The sequence below is a fragment of the Ahaetulla prasina genome, chromosome 3 (assembly GCF_028640845.1).
Source record: "Ahaetulla prasina isolate Xishuangbanna chromosome 3, ASM2864084v1, whole genome shotgun sequence".
Taxonomy (NCBI): Eukaryota; Metazoa; Chordata; class Lepidosauria; order Squamata; family Colubridae; genus Ahaetulla; species Ahaetulla prasina.
The window spans coordinates 44,005,952-44,024,916 of NC_080541.1; the positions used below are offsets into that span (position 1 = coordinate 44,005,952).

An 18,965-nucleotide genomic window follows, 5' to 3' on the forward strand; every position below is an offset into this window, starting at 1 on the left:
TTTTGTTTCTCTGCATAATGGGTATAATTTAATAATTAATAAATTATTATTTAATAAACAATAATCTCATTTGTTTGTGCAAACATTTATTTCCAAATGAAAAACAAAATTCAGAAAATAAAACAATTTCCATGTAAAATATAATGTCTCCAGAAGAAGAACGTATTTTCATACTTTTTCAAACAAAAATATTTACCTTCAAAAGAAGAGGATACTTGCATATTCTCTGGATTGGTGTTACCAAATAACCTTCTAAAGGTACCTCTGTACTTTTTCGTCCTCCTAACAGCATGCAGTTCTAAGAAAGGAATTAAATCATATGTATTTGTCTGTTTTAGCTCTATACATCACTTAGATGTAAAATTTTTGAAGCAAAAATATAATTGAGATTTGTTAGGTTTTTGCCTAGACATACTTCCTGAGTATCTTTCACAGACCCAGATAAAATCAAATAGAACAGACCTTAAATAGTACCTGGGGAAAATATAATTTACACTTGATAATATGATGTAACCAGTATGTTATTTATAATAAAACAGTGAAATTTTAATTAACTGCAGAGCAAAATTTTGTATCATTTTATATATATTGTGGTAAAGTTCTGACCTAATCATCCTTTGCTTTTAAAACCAAAGATAAAGTGCTGCTCAGCACTGACACAAAGTCAAGATTATAAACTCAAATTCAGAACAATGGACAATGCATCTCTTAGCACATAATGAATTTATAGGATTCACAATTATAAGATCAGGTAATCATATGCAATTTTATTGGTCTAAACCAGGGTGTCAAACTCAAGGCCCGGTAGCCAGATCTGGCCTGGTGGATGCTCCTTCCAGAGTGACCCCTGTGGGGCCACCTTGGAAAGAGCAAATTTATTTATTATTATTTATTTTATTTATTCAAATTTGTATACCGCCCTATCTCCCTAGGGACTCAGGGCGGTTCACAGGCAAGTAAAAATACATATAAATACAGAGTAAAATATCCATTAAAAAACTTATTTGATGTAGCCAAATAATTAAAAGAACAATATATATAATAAAACCCATTAAAATCTAAATTTAAAAATCTAAAAATCTAGTCCAGTCCTGCGCAAATGAATAGATGTGTTTTAAGCTCGCGGCGGAAGGTTCGGAGGTCCGGAAGTTGACGAAGTCCTGGGGGGAGTTCGTTCCAAATGATCGGCCCATGGTGCCTCTGCCAGGGAAAACAGCCTCCCAATCTCCATTTTCGGCTGAAATAGCCTCCTCTAACCCTCTGCCAGTGAAAATGGAGCTCCGTTTTTGCTGGCAGAGGATTGCAGAAGGCCGTCTCAGCCGAAAATGGAGATTAGGAGCCAGTTTTTGCTGGCAGAGCACTCAGGCCACCACAGGCACTCCAACATGAGTGATGTCAAGCTGGTGATGCCCACCCTGGCCACACCCACTTGGGCGGTAAAGTTTTACCCTGAGGTAAACCACAACCCTGATGTGGCCCTCAATGAAATTGAGTTTGACACACCTGTTCTAAGCCTTTTTATTCATAGCTATTAGCCACATTGTCAATATGTAACATTCTCATTAAGCCTATTGCAGGGTAGAAATAGGAAAAGAATGTATTGAGCAGAGGACAAAGTTGAACTACCTGGAAAAAAAAACACTTCATTTCTGTTCACCGTGCTAATTGGGATTAATTTAAAAGTTAACAACATTTGAATAGCTGTAACTTCTGGGAAGTAGGGTGATAAATAGAGTGGGCATTTATTCTTATCCAGCAGAACTCTATTTATTTAGCTTTCAAAAGCTTACATATCACTTGGAAATGTATGTGTGTGCGCGCACACACACAAACACACACACATCTGCACCAGCTGTGAAATCCACATACCTTCACTACCAGTTCGGTACATGCGTAGAACCTTCTGCGCATGCGCAGACAGTAAAAAAAGGGACATGGTGACATCCCAGCAGGTGGGCAGAGCCTCCTGCTGCCGGCACTACCGGTTCGGTGAGACGGATAGAACCAGAGGGGATTTCATTGCTTATCTGCACACCTTTGAATCATTGCTGACTCCTGGAAACTGCCTGGATTAGAATTTGAATTTTTCTTGGCAAGACTTCATAAGTGATTTGCTTTTCCATGCTTCCTAGGGCTGAGAAAACTGATTGGTCCAAGGTCCCACAGTGGGCTTTATGCCTCAGGTGGGACTAGAACCCACAGTCTCCTGGTTTCTAGCCCAATGCGTTAACCACACCACCAAACTGGCTTTCCTTAGAAGTGAAATTGCTATCAAATTACCGCACAAACCAGAAGACAGAGATATAGAATACAAAAAAAAATTATTTACCAGTAAAAATGTCCGTACTGTTTTTATTTTATTAAGTTCAAGCAAAAGCTTTTGTGCTTTTTCATGATTGCTGCAGTATTCGTCATAGATACGAAATCTGTCTCTCTGAATAAAAAGTTTTTAGATTAGTTATTTTGGTCATATTTTAACAGATATTTTTAAAGGAATAATGTAAATAAAAATATAAACAAATACAGTGTCTGTGAATTAATATAAAACACAATTGATTTACAACAAATATTTACATGTTGACCAATCAATTTATAAAAAATCAATACAAATCAGCTTAGTAAAAAAAAAGTCCTTCATTTTTTTATTTTAGTTTTATAGTTAGGTTCAAGGAAGTGTTTGTATCTTCTCATGGTTAAGATCAAGCTCCCATATGGTACCTATAGCACAATGAGTATCTAGTGTAAGTTTACAAAACTGTGCATTTTAAAGTTAGTGAAATTACTGCTGTTCATTTACAGATCAAATGTGTTCTAATGTAAAAAAAAAATGTTATCTGTGTATTACTGATGGGAAAGTTATTCAAGACAAATGTAAAAAAAAGTGATTATTGTTCAAATATGTTAGGCCTGATTCATGAAAATCATGATGACGCCTACTCTTTCTACTGAATAGGCTGCAAATTCAGCTTCCAAGCGTCCTTAAAAGATCTCATAAATTATGCAATCAAGATCATTTTGTCCTCTAAGTGGAGTATACATGAACTACCATGCCAGCAATTATTTTTTAAAAAGAAAGCAGCACTGGAGAAAAGAATATAATCAATTACATAAAGCTTATATTACTGGATTTGACATACAAAGTGGAGAAAGCAGGATCCCACTTCTTGTTGCGAATTGGGTTCGGGATGCAGACATTCTTCAATCCTAGATAGGAAGTTCTTGTGAACGTCTAGAATATCTTCAATATTTGAGAACAATGTCTGTAAGTAAGAAACCCAGAGTATAAATAAATCAATTTGAGAAACAATGAAAAGGAAGTGAAAACAAATAAATACTAACCTTAACCGTTTCCTCTGTTACATTTTTATCAATCTTAGTAATAGCCCACTGCATTATTCTTTGAAGGAATGCCTGGATAGAAGGAAACAGAAAAATAAAGAAATCAGACATTAAAATGTCAGACATGTAGCCCAGAACAGCTAAATAAATACCGTAAATATGACATGAAGGTCAGCATCTTTTTGCAATGATACACACACATACACACACACAAACACACACACATACAAAATTAGCAAAGATCTCACTCACCAAATTATGAGCTCTCAAATTATTAAGACATCTTATGGAATGATCTAAAATTTTGTGGTTTCATAAAATTTAAGAATACTTAAGTCAGATAAGTATCATTCTGTTCATCTCTGGTCTATGAAATCACTGAATGTAGATGATATTTTATTGTAGTTTTAAAAGAAGAAATACGTAATACAGCCTGTGTCCAAAAAAAAGTTACCTGCAAATATCTAAAGTTATTCCAGCAGCTCAGGATGGCATTCATTTGTCACAAATCCAGTTCAATGCACAGCTGCAGGGTTTTTATTTGCTAATATATTAAAAACAACGTGGGAAAAAACAAAAGAGACCACAAATAATATATATCCTTAGGAAAGCCAACTGATGTCAACACGTTAGATATATTTTCAACAGAGAGCAACAAGAGACTTATATATACTTAAGTATTGTCTGTATTTGCGTGTTTTTTACGTAAAAAGCTGAAAAGATTTTAGAGGCCTGGACAATAAAACATATAAAGGACAGTGGCTGGAATTAGGTATGTCTAGTTTAATGAAAAGAAAGACTAGGGGTGACATGATAGCAGTGTTCCAATATTTAAGGGGTTGCCACATAGCAAAGGGAGTCAACTTATTTTCCAAAGCACATGAAGGCAGGACAAGAAGCAATGGATGGAAACTAATCAAGGAGAGAAACAACCTAGAACCAAGGAGACAGAACAATCAATCAGTGGAACAATTTGCCTCCAGAAGTTGTGGAAGTTTTTAAGAAGAGATTGTACAACCATTTGTCTGAAATGCCTGAACAGGGGATTGGACTAGTAGACCTCCAAGATCCAGTCCAACTTCTGTTATTCTGTTCCGTTAGTCTTTCTACCCAAAGACCATTGTACATTATGTTACTGAACGGCATATTATGTAACGCAGCATAGTTCAGTCCTCAGCTAGAGTGCGACAATAACTATATAGCTTTGTTTTGTTTATATAAAGCCAAGGATAGCACCCACTATTTTTTTAAATAATAATAATAATAATAACAACAACAAGAGAGTTGGAAGGGACTTTGGAGGCCTTCTAGTCCAACCCCCTACCCAGGCAGGAAACCCTACACCATCTCAGACAGATGGTTATCCAACATTTTCTTAAAAATTTTTACTCTTTTTTTATATGCATTGAGATACCGTTTTGTGAGATGATCATTTTGCAGACCAGAGTAACATTTGTTCAACCTTATAAAGAATGCTGTAAAATATAATACATTTGACAGGTATTAACTACAAACAGCACAATATTTTTTTCCCCTGTTATTTTTGTGGTATACACAAAAAGCAAGCAAATATATTTTTATGATATTTTTTTAAAAAAAGAATAGAGTTAATACTTTAACAAGAAGAGGGTGGTGATTTCTTTTGTTTCTACAAACTTAAATAGCCATAAACCATCTGGATTTATGTATTGTTTTTGAAAAGCTAAGCTTCTTTCTAGAGAATTACCTGAGTGTACAACACACGATTTTTGACAATTATATGTATCTCCAATCACCAACAATTAAAAAGAGTAAGAAAGCCACATATAGAGTCCAAGCAAGAGAGACCAAATTTGAAGGAATATTTAATCTGACCAAAAATATATTATTACGGTAGGAAACTGCAAATCTATTTTATTGAAGACTAACTCCAAAAAACTTACTATAGATTCTTCCCTCACAAAACAATGTTTAGAGATTGAATTATCTGATAATATACTTCCTTTGTTTCTTACATTACATCTAGTGTAGTATTAATGGATAAGTTGGCAAAACAGTTAGGAAAAAGGTGTATTTCTCCAATTATTTTTTGGCAATCATAAATAGCAAATAGCAATAGCCTTGTCTACTGAAACATTTCCTTAAGAGATATTTCCTTATACCATCAGATTATTCTGATTATCACTCTTCGTGAAGTGGGGTCGTAGAACTCAGGTGGGCATGTTGATCACGTACCTGGCTCCTTGCTGCGTGACTACAGCCCTGCCTGAGTTGTTGGAGTTGCTGGCCGGGTTGGCAGTTGAGACCCCCAGACTGCTGGTCATGGGGGATTTCAATTTGCCATCAGCCGGCGTAGCATCCTCAACAGCTCAGGAGTTCATGGCTTCCATGACGGCCATGGACCTGATTCAGTTAATTGACGGCCCTACCCACGTCGGGGGAGGTACCCTAGACCTGATTTTTATCTCTGGCCAGTGGTTTAATGATCTGGTTTTAAACGATTTAGTTGTGGAACCTTTGTCATGGTCAGATCATTTTCTCCTTCGTCTAGACTTTCTGACCGCTACCCACCATCGCAGGGAGACGGAACCAATGCGTTGGTTCCGTCCCAGGCGCCTGATGGACCGGAGAGGTTCCTGGCGGAGCTTGGGCGTTTCCGAACACCTGTCCCACGACTCGACTGAAGAGCTAGTTGCGGCCTGGGAACGGGCGCGGCTGGAGCTTGGGACCGTCTCGTGCCTTCGCGGCCTCTGACCCGGCGCCAGTCTCAACCAGCCCCTTGGTTCTCCGAGGAGCTGAGGGAGATGAAGCGCCGGAGAAGACGCCTAGAGAGTGCCTGGAGATCCAGCCGCTCTGAGGCTGACGGACACTAGTTAGGTCCTATAGTAGGACCTACCTAGTGGCAATGAGGGCTGCGGTTGCCCCACGCTTCCTCCCTCATTGCGTCGGCAGATAACCGCCCGGCCGCCCTGTTTGGGTGACCGCTCGCTCCTCCAACAGGAGGCGGGAGGACCCCTACAAGGCGTGCCGAGGAGTTTAACGGTTATCTATCGACAAAATCGTTCAGCTTCGGACGGATTGGATCAAAATTGGGTAGATCCAGGCGAGGTTCGAGGCCCGTCTTGTTGAGGTGGTTTGGGATGACTTTGATCCTGTGACTCCGAGGACATGGACAGGTTGCTGGGCAGGCTGAACGCCACCACATGTTTACTGGATCCGTGCTCCTCCTGGTTAGTACTGGCTACTCAGGAGGTGACACGAGGCTGGCTCCAGGGGATTACAAATGCTTCTCTGCGGGAGGGGGTCTTTCCCGCGGCCTTGAAAGAGGCTGTGGTGAGACCCCTCCTCAAGAAGCCTTCCCTGGACCCAGCTGTTTTAGGGAACTACCGGCCAGTCTCCAATCTTCGCCACGGCGAAGGTTGTAGAGAGTGGTGGCATGTCAGCTACCCCAGTACCTGGATGAAGCTGTCTATCTAGACCCGTTCCAGTCCGGCTTCCGGCCCGGATACAGTACGGAGACAGCTTTGGTCGCGCTGGTGGATGATCTCTGGAGGGCCAGGGATAGGGGTTACTCCTCTGCCCTGGTCCTATTAGACCTCTCAGCGGCTTTTGATACCATCGACCATGGTATCCTGCTGCGCCGGTTGGAGGGGTTGGGAGTGGGAGGCACCGTTTATCGGTGGTTCTCCTCCTACCTCTCTGATCGGACGCAGACGGTGTTGACAGGGGGGCAGAGATCGACTCCAAGGCGCCCCATGTGTGGGGTGCCACAGGGGTCGATTCTCTCACCCCTCCTGTTCAACATCTATATGAAGCCGCTGGGTGAGATCATCAGTGGCTTTGGGGTGAGATACCAACTGTACGCTGATGACACCCAGCTGTACTTTTCCACCCCGGGCCACCCCAGTGAAGCTGTCAGTGTTGTCCCGGTGTCTGGAAGCCGTGCGGGTCTGGATGGGGAGGAACAGGCTCAAACTTAATCCCTCCAAGGCGGAGTGGCTGTGGATGCCGGCACCTCGGTACAGTCAGCTGCAGATGCGGCTGTCTGTCGGGGTGAATCATTGGCCCGATGGAGAAGGTACGCAACTTGGGCGTGCTCCTGGATGGCGGTTGTCCTTTGAAGACCATTTGGCGACCGTCTCCAGGAGAGCATTTTATCAGGTTCGCCTGATCCGCCAGTTGCGCCCTTCCTGGACCGGGATGCCTTATGCACAGTCACTCATGCCCTTGTTACCTCTCGCCTGGACTACTGCAATGCTCTCTACATGGGGCTCCCCTTGAAGAGCACCCGGAGACTTCAGCTAGTTCAGAATGCGGGTGCGCGGGTTATTGAGGGCGTCTCGGGCTCCACATAACACCTATCCTGCGCAGACTGCACTGGCTACCTGTTGTTTTCCGGGTGCGCTTCAAGGTATTGGTGACCACCTTTAAAGCGCTCCATGGCTTAGGACCGGGCTATCTACGGGACCGCCTACTGCCGGCTTCTATCTCCCATCGTCCGCACGCCTCCCACAGAGAGGGACTCCTCAGGGTGCCGTCAGCCAAACAGTGTCGACTGGCGGCCCCCAGGGGGAGGGCCTTCTCTGTGGGAGCTCCGACCCTGTGGAACGAACTTCCCCTCGGGCTCCGACAATTACCTGACCTTAAGACCTTTCGCCGCGAACTTAAAACTTATTTATTTCATATGGCTGGACTAGCCTGATTTTTATTTTTATTAGATGGGTTTTTAAAATTGTGTTATTTTATAGGGGAGTATGTTTTTAACGTTTTGGGCATTTAAATCAGTTTTTTAAGGGTTGTTTTAAATTATTGTGTGTATTTATATTTTATCTGCCTGTTCACCGCCCTGAGTCCTTCGGGAGAAGGGCGGTATACAAATTAAAATATTATTATTATTATTATTATTATTTTTCGTAGAGTCAGCATTGTCTATTCTGTCTTCAAAAGTTGTCATTCCAATTTGCCAAGACTAGAGATTTTTGCACTTACATCAGCATGAATACATCCAACTAGCACAAATGTGCACTCAGCTTTTAACTAAGTGGAACAACTCTTGGGAATAACCAAAAGTAATTTAGACAGAAAGATGGTTGACTTATAAATTTAATAAATAAATAAATAAAAGCTTTGCTTGGTAGATTGACACAATTACCTGTAGTCCCTGCTCTTTTTCAATCAATCAATTTTTCATCAGCAACAATAAACATTTTTTCTTCAAATGTTTAAAATTATTGCTAACTTTATTGATCTTTCCCAAACTTCATTCAAAGGTTTTTAAAAAAATATTTCCGTTAATTAATTGTTGACATTAGAATATATCAGTTCAGCTATAATAAATTTCTGCACTATCTACTTCTCAGTAAACAATCATTAGATTAACTTCAAAGGTTTTAGCAAAATGATTGCTTATATTTTTTCCTTGAATTCTTCAATAATATAAATCACCACTAGGAAACAACTCCAGCACACAACAAATTCATCTGAAAATTATGAAAATGCTATTTTCTTGTCCAATTTCTAAAATTATAATACTTAATAAAAGTAGTAATATAAATTTTAAACTGTGTTAATAAAATGATATAACCTGATTTTTTAAAAGGGGGGGCAAGAAAGAGTCTGGAATATCATATCATAAACAATACATTAAATGCTCAAAAGATCTTCCCTGGCCATTATTAAAAAAAATCTAATTGAACAATTTTTGGCAAGCATATATTAGCCAACTAAGCAAGGTCTTTGTTTACAAGTGGCAAGAGTAACTGGCTGAGAATGGACTGAATATAAAAGTGAGTGGCCAGAGAAAAGACATATTCATCTCTTGCAATTAACCTATGGTACTGACTCTTGCAGCTACTCATTATTATGTAAAACAGAAGGTCTTCTATATTCAACTTGTAAATAACTTATACTGAATAGCTTATATATATATGGGGAAATGAAAGTGGCCTATCCTTAGGAAAACATCTACGCTTTTGGAATAGAGAAAGGGCTGGAAACCTTGAAAAAGGACCACATATCGGAAATGCATTGAGTAACTTTAATTATGTCAAGGCCCTTTTTGAAGACAATTCAAGGGAAAAAATCCTTTGTATCATTGTCCAACAGGCTTGGAGGAAAAGTAGATATTTTTTCCACACAAATTTAAAAGAAATAGCAGAATTTCCTCCTTCATTGTACATATAAATGGGACTCCCCCTATCACTCAACCTTCATACCACTTGTATGTATGTAGCCCAGTTCTTCTCCAGCCATATGGTACATCTATTTATTCAAAAATAAATAATATGGCCAAAACTCTATTTTGCTTATTTATACTCATTGAACCATAATTGAACCTTGAAATATTTCAAATCACTTTCTATTGACTATAACTCTTGGCTTCTTCCATTTTATTTCAGTTTTATTTTTTTTATTAGTAGGTTCTATTTATTTCCATTCAATTTTAGTGCCATTGTGGTCTACTCACAAGACCTAAAATCTGAACTTGTTTGAAGTTCAGTATACTATTGCTCAGTGGTTCGAATCCCTAGTGCTGCTATGAAACGGGGTGAGTTCCCGTTACTTGTCCCAGCTTCTGCCAACCTAGCAGTTTCGAAAGCACGTAAAAATGCAAGTAGAAAAAATAGGGACCACCTTTGGTGGGAAGGTAACAGCGTTCCGTGCGCCTTTGGCATTGAGTCATGCCGGCCACATGACCACGGAGACTTCTCATCTTGAAACGGAGATGAGCACCGCCCCCTAGAGTCGGCAACGACTAGCACGTATGTGCGAGGGGAACCTTTACCTTTACCTTTATACTATTGCTTCAAGGTGGATAAAAATCGATGTTTTTAATTTAAATCAGATTTTTTTTATTTTTATCGAATTTGTTTTAATAAAATGCTTTTGGAGTAAAAATCTAAAGATAGTTTTCTATTAAGATACATTAATAATTTAGTTTATTCAACATGAAATGGAGCTTAGTTATGTAGTATGAGACTGTATATTCTGCAATATTTACATTTTTGATAAACTCATTCAATGATTCGAAGCTCTGAAAGCTAAATAGAAAAGCTTCATTTTGTTTGCGAATAATAATAATAAAGATTCTAACTAGAAGCAAGAATGAGTCCTTACATTTAAAGAGCACCTGTCATTTCAGATCCATCATGGCAGCGCCTCTTAGCAGGCATCCAGTCACCTGCTGCCCGCCACATCAGTCCCCTTGTGTCACTGCCGCATCACCAGCTATCCCATTAAAGTGAATGGGACTGTCTCAGTCAACAGCAGATCAGAGGAGGAGCCACTGTGGAACAGAGATGACAGTTTCTCTTTAAAAAGCCTTTTTACTAGTGATCTAAATCATGATTTAAATTGTGATTTAAATCGAGTTGATTTAACTCAAAGGGGAGGCAAGGAATGTTTCACATATTTCAAACAATCAAAAACTTTTCTTAAATTTAGAGAATTTGAGGGCTACTAGAATTTAGGACCATAAAGCAAAATTAGATGGCAACAAAATTGAGAGTTCTGTTTCTCTTTCCTGACATCTAGTGATTATTTGAAGTTCTGTAACCCAGATTTGGTAACTCTGCTGAAATTTTCATTTCAACATTTGGGATTTTTTCAGGACCTCCCTGAATTTTTATGTGAAGTTTTCACGTTTTTCTCAGAAATCACCTTTCTAGAGTCTTGCTCAGCCTGGATTTCTGATACATAATTTTAACTTTAATATATTATAAACTAATACTGAAGCTGAATTGTTTAGTCATAATTAAATTTAATTGGTTTAATTTAATTTAGACATAGTAAACCAGCAAACAATATGTGCACTGACTCTTTGGCTAAGATGGGAAGATAAGATTGTTGACATAGACACACTGATATAACTCTAAACTTCAATATAGCAAATGAGTCTATAGCCTGATAATGTCAATAAAAAATTCTGCTTTATTCAGATCTATTTTTTTAACTGTTCAATTTCATATGTTGTGTAATGGCCTATAATTGCAATGTGAACTCCTGTTCTTACTTATTCAATCATTCACACATCAATGGTTGTTATTTTCCAGGACTTTATGTTTTAGACTTCTCTTCCCACCAAATGATAAAATGCTGCCAAATGGTAGTCTCCACATCGTTGGGCTAAAATATTCAAAGAGCAGCCTGCTCTGCTTCTTACATTACACAAAAATATAGATACAATTTCTTCTTTCAATGGTAAATCAATTCTCAAAGGTTGTGCTATTATTGGGAACAAGGCAGTATTATGGTACTTGTTTAACTTGGATAAAAACTGTTCTTCTCTTCTCTATCCGGTTGTCAGTGATGAGAAGCAGCCAGTATCTCTTAAGTCAAGCTGTAACAGCTGTCCAAACACTAGCCAGTATTAGACTTATTGAGACTGGGTTGAAAAAAAATCTATATCACCACTAGACAGCAGCAAAGTGATACTGTATAGAAAACTGTAATTTTTGCTGCCTTCTAGTGGACATTGAATACTTTTTTTCAACGAAGATATGATAATATGCTGACTACAAGCATGTAGACCACAAAATATTGGAATATTGCAGTTTTGGTCGCCACAATATAACAAAGGTGTTGAGACTCTAGAAAGAGTACAAAGAAGATCAACAAAAATGATTATGGGATTGAAGGCTAAAACATATGATAAAACAGTTGCAAGAATTGGATATGTCTAATTTAATGAAAAGAAAGACTACGGGTAAATGATAGCAGTGTTCCAATATCTAAGGGGCTGCCACAAAGAAGAAGGGGGTCAACCTATTCTCCAAACCAACTGAAGGCAGGACAAGAAGCAATGGTTGGAAACTAATCAAGGAGAGATCCAAGGTAAAACTAAGGAAAAATTTCCTGACAGTTAGAACAATTTAATCAGTGGGACGACTTGTCTTCAGAAATTGTGGGTGCTCCAACACTGGACATTTTAAAGAAGAGATTGGACAACCATTTGTCTGAAATGATATAGGGCAGGGGTCAGCAACCTTAAACACTCAAAGAGCCATATGGACCCGTTTCCCACAGAAAAGAAAACACTGGGAGCCACAACCCTTCCTGTGCCTGACTATTTCTTGAGCGGCCACAAAACTAGCATATGTAGTTGAATTAAACATTCTGTTTTCTTCTAAACTTTTCTTTTCTTGGTTTATCCATGGTTGGCCTACCGGGGGTCAAAAAGCTCAATAAATTGCATGCCGGTGGGTGTCGCACATTGGTTGTGACGCCTATTTTGAGCGACAGGGAGCTGCAGCAGTGGGATGAAAGCCATATGCAGCTCCAGAACTGTGGGTTGCTGACCCTCAGATAGGGTTTCCTGCCTGAGCAGGGATTATACTAGAACAGGGTCCCCAACCTTTTGGACCTCAGGGACCACCAAGTTCATAATTTAAATCAGATTTTTTTTATTTTTATCGAATTTGTTTTAATAAAATGCTTTTGGAGTAAAAATCTAAAGATAGTTTTCTATTAAGATACATTAATAATTTAGTTTATTCAACATGAAATGGAGCTTAGTTATGTAGTATGAGACTGTATATTCTGCAATATTTACATTTTTGGTAAACTCATTCAATGATTCGAAGCTCTGAAAGCTAAATAGAAAAGCTTCATTTTGTTTGCGAATAATAATAATAAAGATTCTAACTAGAAGCAAGAATGAGTCCTTACATTTAAAGAGCACTTGTCATTTCAGATCCATCATGGCAGCGCCTCTTAGCAGGCATCCAGTCACCTGCTGCCCGCCACATCAGTCCCCTTGTGTCACTGCCGCATCACCAGCTATCCCATTAAAGTGAATGGGACTGTCTCAGTCAACAGCAGATCAGAGGAGGAGCCACTGTGGAACAGAGATGACAGTTTCTCTTTAAAAAGCCTTTTTACTAGTGATCTAAATCATGATTTAAATTGTGATTTAAATCGAGTTGATTTAACTCAAAGGGGAGGCAAGGAATGTTTCACATATTTCAAACAATCAAAAACTTTTCTTAAATTTAGAGAATTTGAGGGCTACTAGAATTTAGGACCATAAAGCAAAATTAGATGGCAACAAAATTGAGAGTTCTGTTTCTCTTTCCTGACATCTAGTGATTATTTGAAGTTCTGTAACCCAGATTTGGTAACTCTGCTGAAATTTTCATTTCAACATTTGGGATTTTTTCAGGACCTCCCTGAATTTTTATGTGAACTTTTCACGTTTTTCTCAGAAATCACCTTTCTAGAGTCTTGCTCAGCCTGGATTTCTGATACATAATTTTAACTTTAATATATTATAAACTAATACTGAAGCTGAATTGTTTAGTCATAATTAAATTTAATTGGTTGCTATAATTTAGACATAGTAAACCAGCAAACAATATGTGCACTGACTCTTTGGCTAAGATGGGAAGATAAGATTGTTGACATAGACACACTGATATAACTCTAAACTTCAATATAGCAAATGAGTCTATAGCCTGATAATGTCAATAAAAAATTCTGCTTTATTCAGATCTATTTTTTTAACTGTTCAATTTCATATGTTGTGTAATGGCCTATAATTGCAATGTGAACTCCTGTTCTTACTTATTCAATCATTCACACATCAATGGTTGCTATTTTCCAGGACTTTATGTTTTAGACTTCTCTTCCCACCAAATGATAAAATGCTGCCAAATGGTAGTCTCCACATCGTTGGGCTAAAATATTCAAAGAGCAGCCTGCTCTGCTTCTTACATTACACAAAAATAGAGATACAATTTCTTCTTTCAATGGTAAATCAATTCTCAAAGGTTGTGCTATTATTGGGAACAAGGCAGTATTATGGTACTTGTTTAACTTGGATAAAAACTGTTCTTCTCTTCTCTATCCGGTTGTCAGTGATGAGAAGCAGCCAGTATCTCTTAAGTCAAGCTGTAACAGCTGTCCAAACACTAGCCAGTATTAGACTTACCAGACTGGGTTGAAAAAAAATCTATATCACCACTAGACAGCAGCAAAGTGATACTGTATAGAAAACTGTAATTTTTGCTGCCTTCTAGTGGACATTGAATACTTTTTTTCAACGAAGATATGATAATATGCTGACTACAAGCATGTAGACCACAAAATATTGGAATATTGCAGTTTTGGTCGCCACAATATAACAAAGGTGTTGAGACTCTAGAAAGAGTACAAAGAAGATCAACAAAAATGATTATGGGACTGAAGGCTAAAACATATGATAAAACAGTTGCAAGAATTGGATATGTCTAATTTAATGAAAAGAAAGACTATGGGTAAATGATAGCAGTGTTCCAATATCTAAGGGGCTGCCACAAAGAAGAAGGGGGTCAACCTATTCTCCAAACCAACTGAAGGCAGGACAAGAAGCAATGGTTGGAAACTAATCAAGGAGAGATCCAAGGTAAAACTAAGGAAAAATTTCCTGACAGTTAGAACAATTTAATCAGTGGGACGACTTGTCTTCAGAAATTGTGGGTGCTCCAACACTGGACATTTTAAAGAAGAGATTGGACAACCATTTGTCTGAAATGATATAGGGCAGGGGTCAGCAACCTTAAACACTCAAAGAGCCATATGGACCCGTTTCCCACAGAAAAGAAAACACTGGGAGCCACAACCCTTCCTGTGCCTGACTATTTCTTGAGCGGCCACAAAACTAGCATATGTAGTTGAATTAAACATTCTGTTTTCTTCTAAACTTTTCTTTTCTTGGTTTATCCATGGTTGGCCTACCGGGGGTCAAAAAGCTCAATAAATTGCATGCCGGCGGGTGTCGCACATTGGTTGTGACGCCTATTTTGAGCGACAGGGAGCTGCAGCAGTGGGATGAAAGCCATATGCGGCTCCAGAACTGTGGGTTGCTGACCCCTCGTATAGGGTTTCCTGCCTGAGCAGGGGATTATACTAGAACAGGGGTCCCCAACCTTTTGGACCTCAGGGACCACCAAGTTCATAATTTAAAATCCCACGGACCACTAATATGAATCCAGCATGCCACTTGCTGAAGCGCCTGGACTCCCATTGATGGGATGGGGTCCTTCAGGCACTCTCCCTCCTCTCTCTTTCTTTCTCTCTCTCCTACTCTTCCTCTCCCCCTCTCTCTCTCCCACTCATTCTCTCTCATTCTCTCATCTCTCTTTATTTCTCTCTTTCTCTCTTTCCACTCTCTCTCCCACTCTTTCTCATTCTCTCTTTCTCTCTCCCTCTCTCTCTGTCCCACTCATTCTCTCTCATTCTCTCTCTCATTCTCTCTCTTTCTCTCTCCCCCCCCCTCTCTCTCTCTCTCATTCTTTCATTCTGATTCTCTTTCTCTCTCTGATTCTCTTTCATTTTGTCTCTCTCTCATTCTCTCTCGGATTGTCTCTTTCATTCTCTGTCTTTCTGTCGCTCATTCTCTCTTATCCTTGATGAACGTATCTTTTCTTTTATATACACTGAGAGCATATGCACCAAGACAAATTCCTTGTGTGTCCAATCACACTTGGCCAATAAAATTCTATTCTATTCTATTCTATTCTATCTGATTCTCTATCATTCTCTCTCTCTCACTCTCTGATTGTCTGTCTGTCTGTCTCTCTCTCTCATTCTCTTTCTCATTCTCTCTCTTTCATTCTGTCTCTTTTTCTCTATTTCATTTTGCAAGGTATCAGCATTCTGCCTTGGTATATTTGCACCAACCAGTGGCACAAAGCAGCCCTTGTCTCCTGCCACTTGGGACTCGGAACAGTAAACAGTGTCTGGTCTGGGGAGCAGCCGGATTTTGCTCTCCATTGCAGATGCCAGATTGGCCCCCTGCAAGCTCTTGTCTCTTGGAGAGCCCGGGCGAAGTTTCCCATGCCACTTCAGTGAGCGCTCCTCAAGAGACGAGAGCTTGCAGGGGGCCGATCTGGCATCCACAAGGAAGAACAAAATCCGGCTGCTCCCTGGACCAGATGCCGTTTACCGTTCCGAGTTCCAAGTGGCAGGAGATGAGGGCTGCTTTGCGCCACCAGCTGGCGCAAATATATCAAGATGGAATGCTGATGCTTCGCAAGTGCAAGTAGCGCTTTGCTCTTGCAGCTTCCAGCCATCGCAATCGCTGCTTCAGCCTGCTTGCGCCGCCCCTCCCCTGCAGTGGCAACAGCACCATTATTTCATTCCAGACGGAGAGGGCTGCGCTCCTTTTTGCGTATTGCACCCTCTGCAAAGTTGCACATTTCACATGCCACCCCAGGGCAGAGATTTCCAGCCTTGCCATGGCCGGTCCCATACTCCAGAGCTGTAGTAATCACACTCACAAGACTGGCCCATTGGTCATCTTGGAGCAGCTCCTCCACCAGGGTGCACTGGCAAAAATATGAAGATTTCTCCACGGACCACCAAAATTTTCTCGCAGACCACCAGTGGGAACAGTTTGATATTAAAGAGTTTATGCACCAATGTAGCTTTGATAGCCCATTAGTGACTGACAGCATTACTTTTCTTATTCCCTGAGATCCAAAAAGGAAAAGCTAAAAAACCTTAGTTTTAGTTATTATTTACCAATGTACTCCTATTTTAAACCTAAGCAACTTGCTTTTATAAACAGATACCATCCTGACCATACACATCTTTTTTTTTGAAATTTTTTTATTTATTTTAAACATTAAAAAAAAACTCATCTAATCAATTTCATTACAACGTGCTGCATGTTAGCATATCTTCCTGTGCATTCACAGAATAAACATCTCTTTCATACATATATCTTATATTTATTGTTACTGACATATCTTTCTATCTAACCAATTATAAAATAAATCCCATATTTTATAGTATTGCTTATCTTCTTGCTCTCTGATTTCAAATGTTAACTTACTCATCTCTGCACATTCCATCATTTTTCTAATTATTTCATCTTGCGAAGGTAATTTCTCATTTTTCCAATTTTTAGCAAACACAATTCTAGCTGCTGTAGTAATGTTCACAATCAAATATTTTATATCTCTAGTATATATCTCAGGTATAATTTCCAACAGAAAGACTTCTGGCTTAAAGTCAATATGTTTTTTGATCATTTTTTCCAACCACAAGTGTATTTTAGTCCAGTATCTTTTTGCTTCGACACATGTCCACCACATGTGGTAGTATGATCCAGGTGTCTGATGACATTTCCAGCATTTTTCAGATTTGTCCTTGAACATTCTAGCAATTCTTGTCGGGGGTAAATGCCACCTATAAAACATCTTATACAAATTCTCTTTGAATGCTGTAGACATTGTCATTTTATAATTATACATCCACAATTTCTGCCAAGCCTCTAAATCTATCCCGTGACCAAAATTCTTCCCCCAAGCAATCATTGTCTCTTTTACTTGTTCTTCCTCCAATTTCACCTCTAATAAGTATCCATACAGTTTCTTAATCAAGTTGTCATCTGAACCTGTTAAAATCTCATCAAAACTGTTAAATTATTGTAAAAGCCTTCTGTTTTAACATCTTTATCATATCTGGATTGTATTTGAAAATATGAAAACCAGTTCATTATTATACCCTCTGCCTCTAGTTCTAATTTAGATTTTAACTCACCCTTTTCATTCAACAATTCATTATATCTAACAATATGTTCCTTTTTAAATGTTATTGAGTATGAGAATGCCTCAATAGGTGAAACCCAAATTGGAATTTTTAAAAAGTGACTTTCCTTAATCTTCTCCCAATTTAACAACAACGCTTCACTGACTATATGTCTCCTAACATACACATTCTTCTTATGCAATTTTACTACCATAAAATAATTTAACTGGCATAAAATATGTTTGGGAAATGCTGCTGAGTCACTCATTCCTCTACAAACAAGAAAATTCACTTTATTTTTTTGTATTTTGATGAATGAACAACAGTAATTTCTTCCTTGAATTTAATTTTTACAGTTTAATTATTTGGAAAGCAAGCAAACATTTTAAATACACATGCCTGACGTAAAGGTTTCTATTAGCAATGATACAGTGAAGCAAAATACATCCCTTTCGTAAATAATAATCTGAATGAAGAATTGCATAATTTATAGAGGATTCCAATAAATATTACAACTTGTTTAGTTGAATTTTATTTTTAAAAGTAATAAAATTATATTAGAAATATTCAATTATTAACATATGGGCAGATGAATAAATATGCATTTATAATTAAAATTATTTAAAAACATCTGCATATCAAAAAAAATGCTTCTTAGGCTGAAAATGTTTAACTGAAGGATGTATTATTCACTACTCAGTCTGTAATACGGCTCATTTTACATGTTTATTCTGGATACTTCATCTTCATTCCAAAAGAAACCATTTAAGTTAATATAAACAAAAATATTCAGATTTTATCAAATCTTATTAAGATCCTCACTGTATCATTGTATCTCAATAAACCATGTTGAGAAATTAATATAAAATGGTATTTCAAAACATTCTTCAAAAACTGTACATGATACTGGATGCTACATTTGATATAATTGTTCTTTGAGCAGTGAAATAAATCAGTTGCTGTAAATAAATTTTTAAAAAGAATGCTACATCTAATCATGCATGAATTTAGAAAAAAGTTGTACTGCAACCAAAAGAAACAAGTCTTGGTTGATTGCCAAGTCTTGACACAGTTTTAATTCAGATGTGTGAATTAAATTGTATATGACATGTACCTCATTTCCTTCTACCTGCTTA

The 18,965-nt window shown here is 38.4% G+C and overlaps 1 protein-coding gene across 6 annotated transcripts in view; it reads right to left on the minus strand.

The window, feature by feature from the left end:
• PREX2 (phosphatidylinositol-3,4,5-trisphosphate dependent Rac exchange factor 2) overlaps positions 1 to 18,965 on the minus strand; it is a 130,710-nt gene that overhangs the window by 94,514 nt on the left and 17,231 nt on the right. For 3 of the 6 annotated variants that reach the window (XR_009154364.1, XM_058176739.1, XM_058176744.1), the window contains exons 2-5: positions 3,340 to 3,411; positions 3,138 to 3,260; positions 2,330 to 2,434; positions 197 to 298 (exon numbers count right to left, since the gene is read on the minus strand). Coding sequence is in view for 5 of the 6 variants with exons in the window: in XM_058176739.1 (XP_058032722.1) it covers positions 197 to 298; positions 2,330 to 2,434; positions 3,138 to 3,260; positions 3,340 to 3,411 (402 nt within the window). In the remaining variant the exon portion in view is untranslated. Of the gene's footprint in view, positions 1 to 196; positions 299 to 2,329; positions 2,435 to 3,137; positions 3,261 to 3,339; positions 3,412 to 3,793; positions 3,884 to 10,434; positions 10,562 to 18,965 lie in introns of those variants that run through there. The other 3 variants (XM_058176741.1, XM_058176740.1, XM_058176742.1) reach the window with 3 other exon arrangements.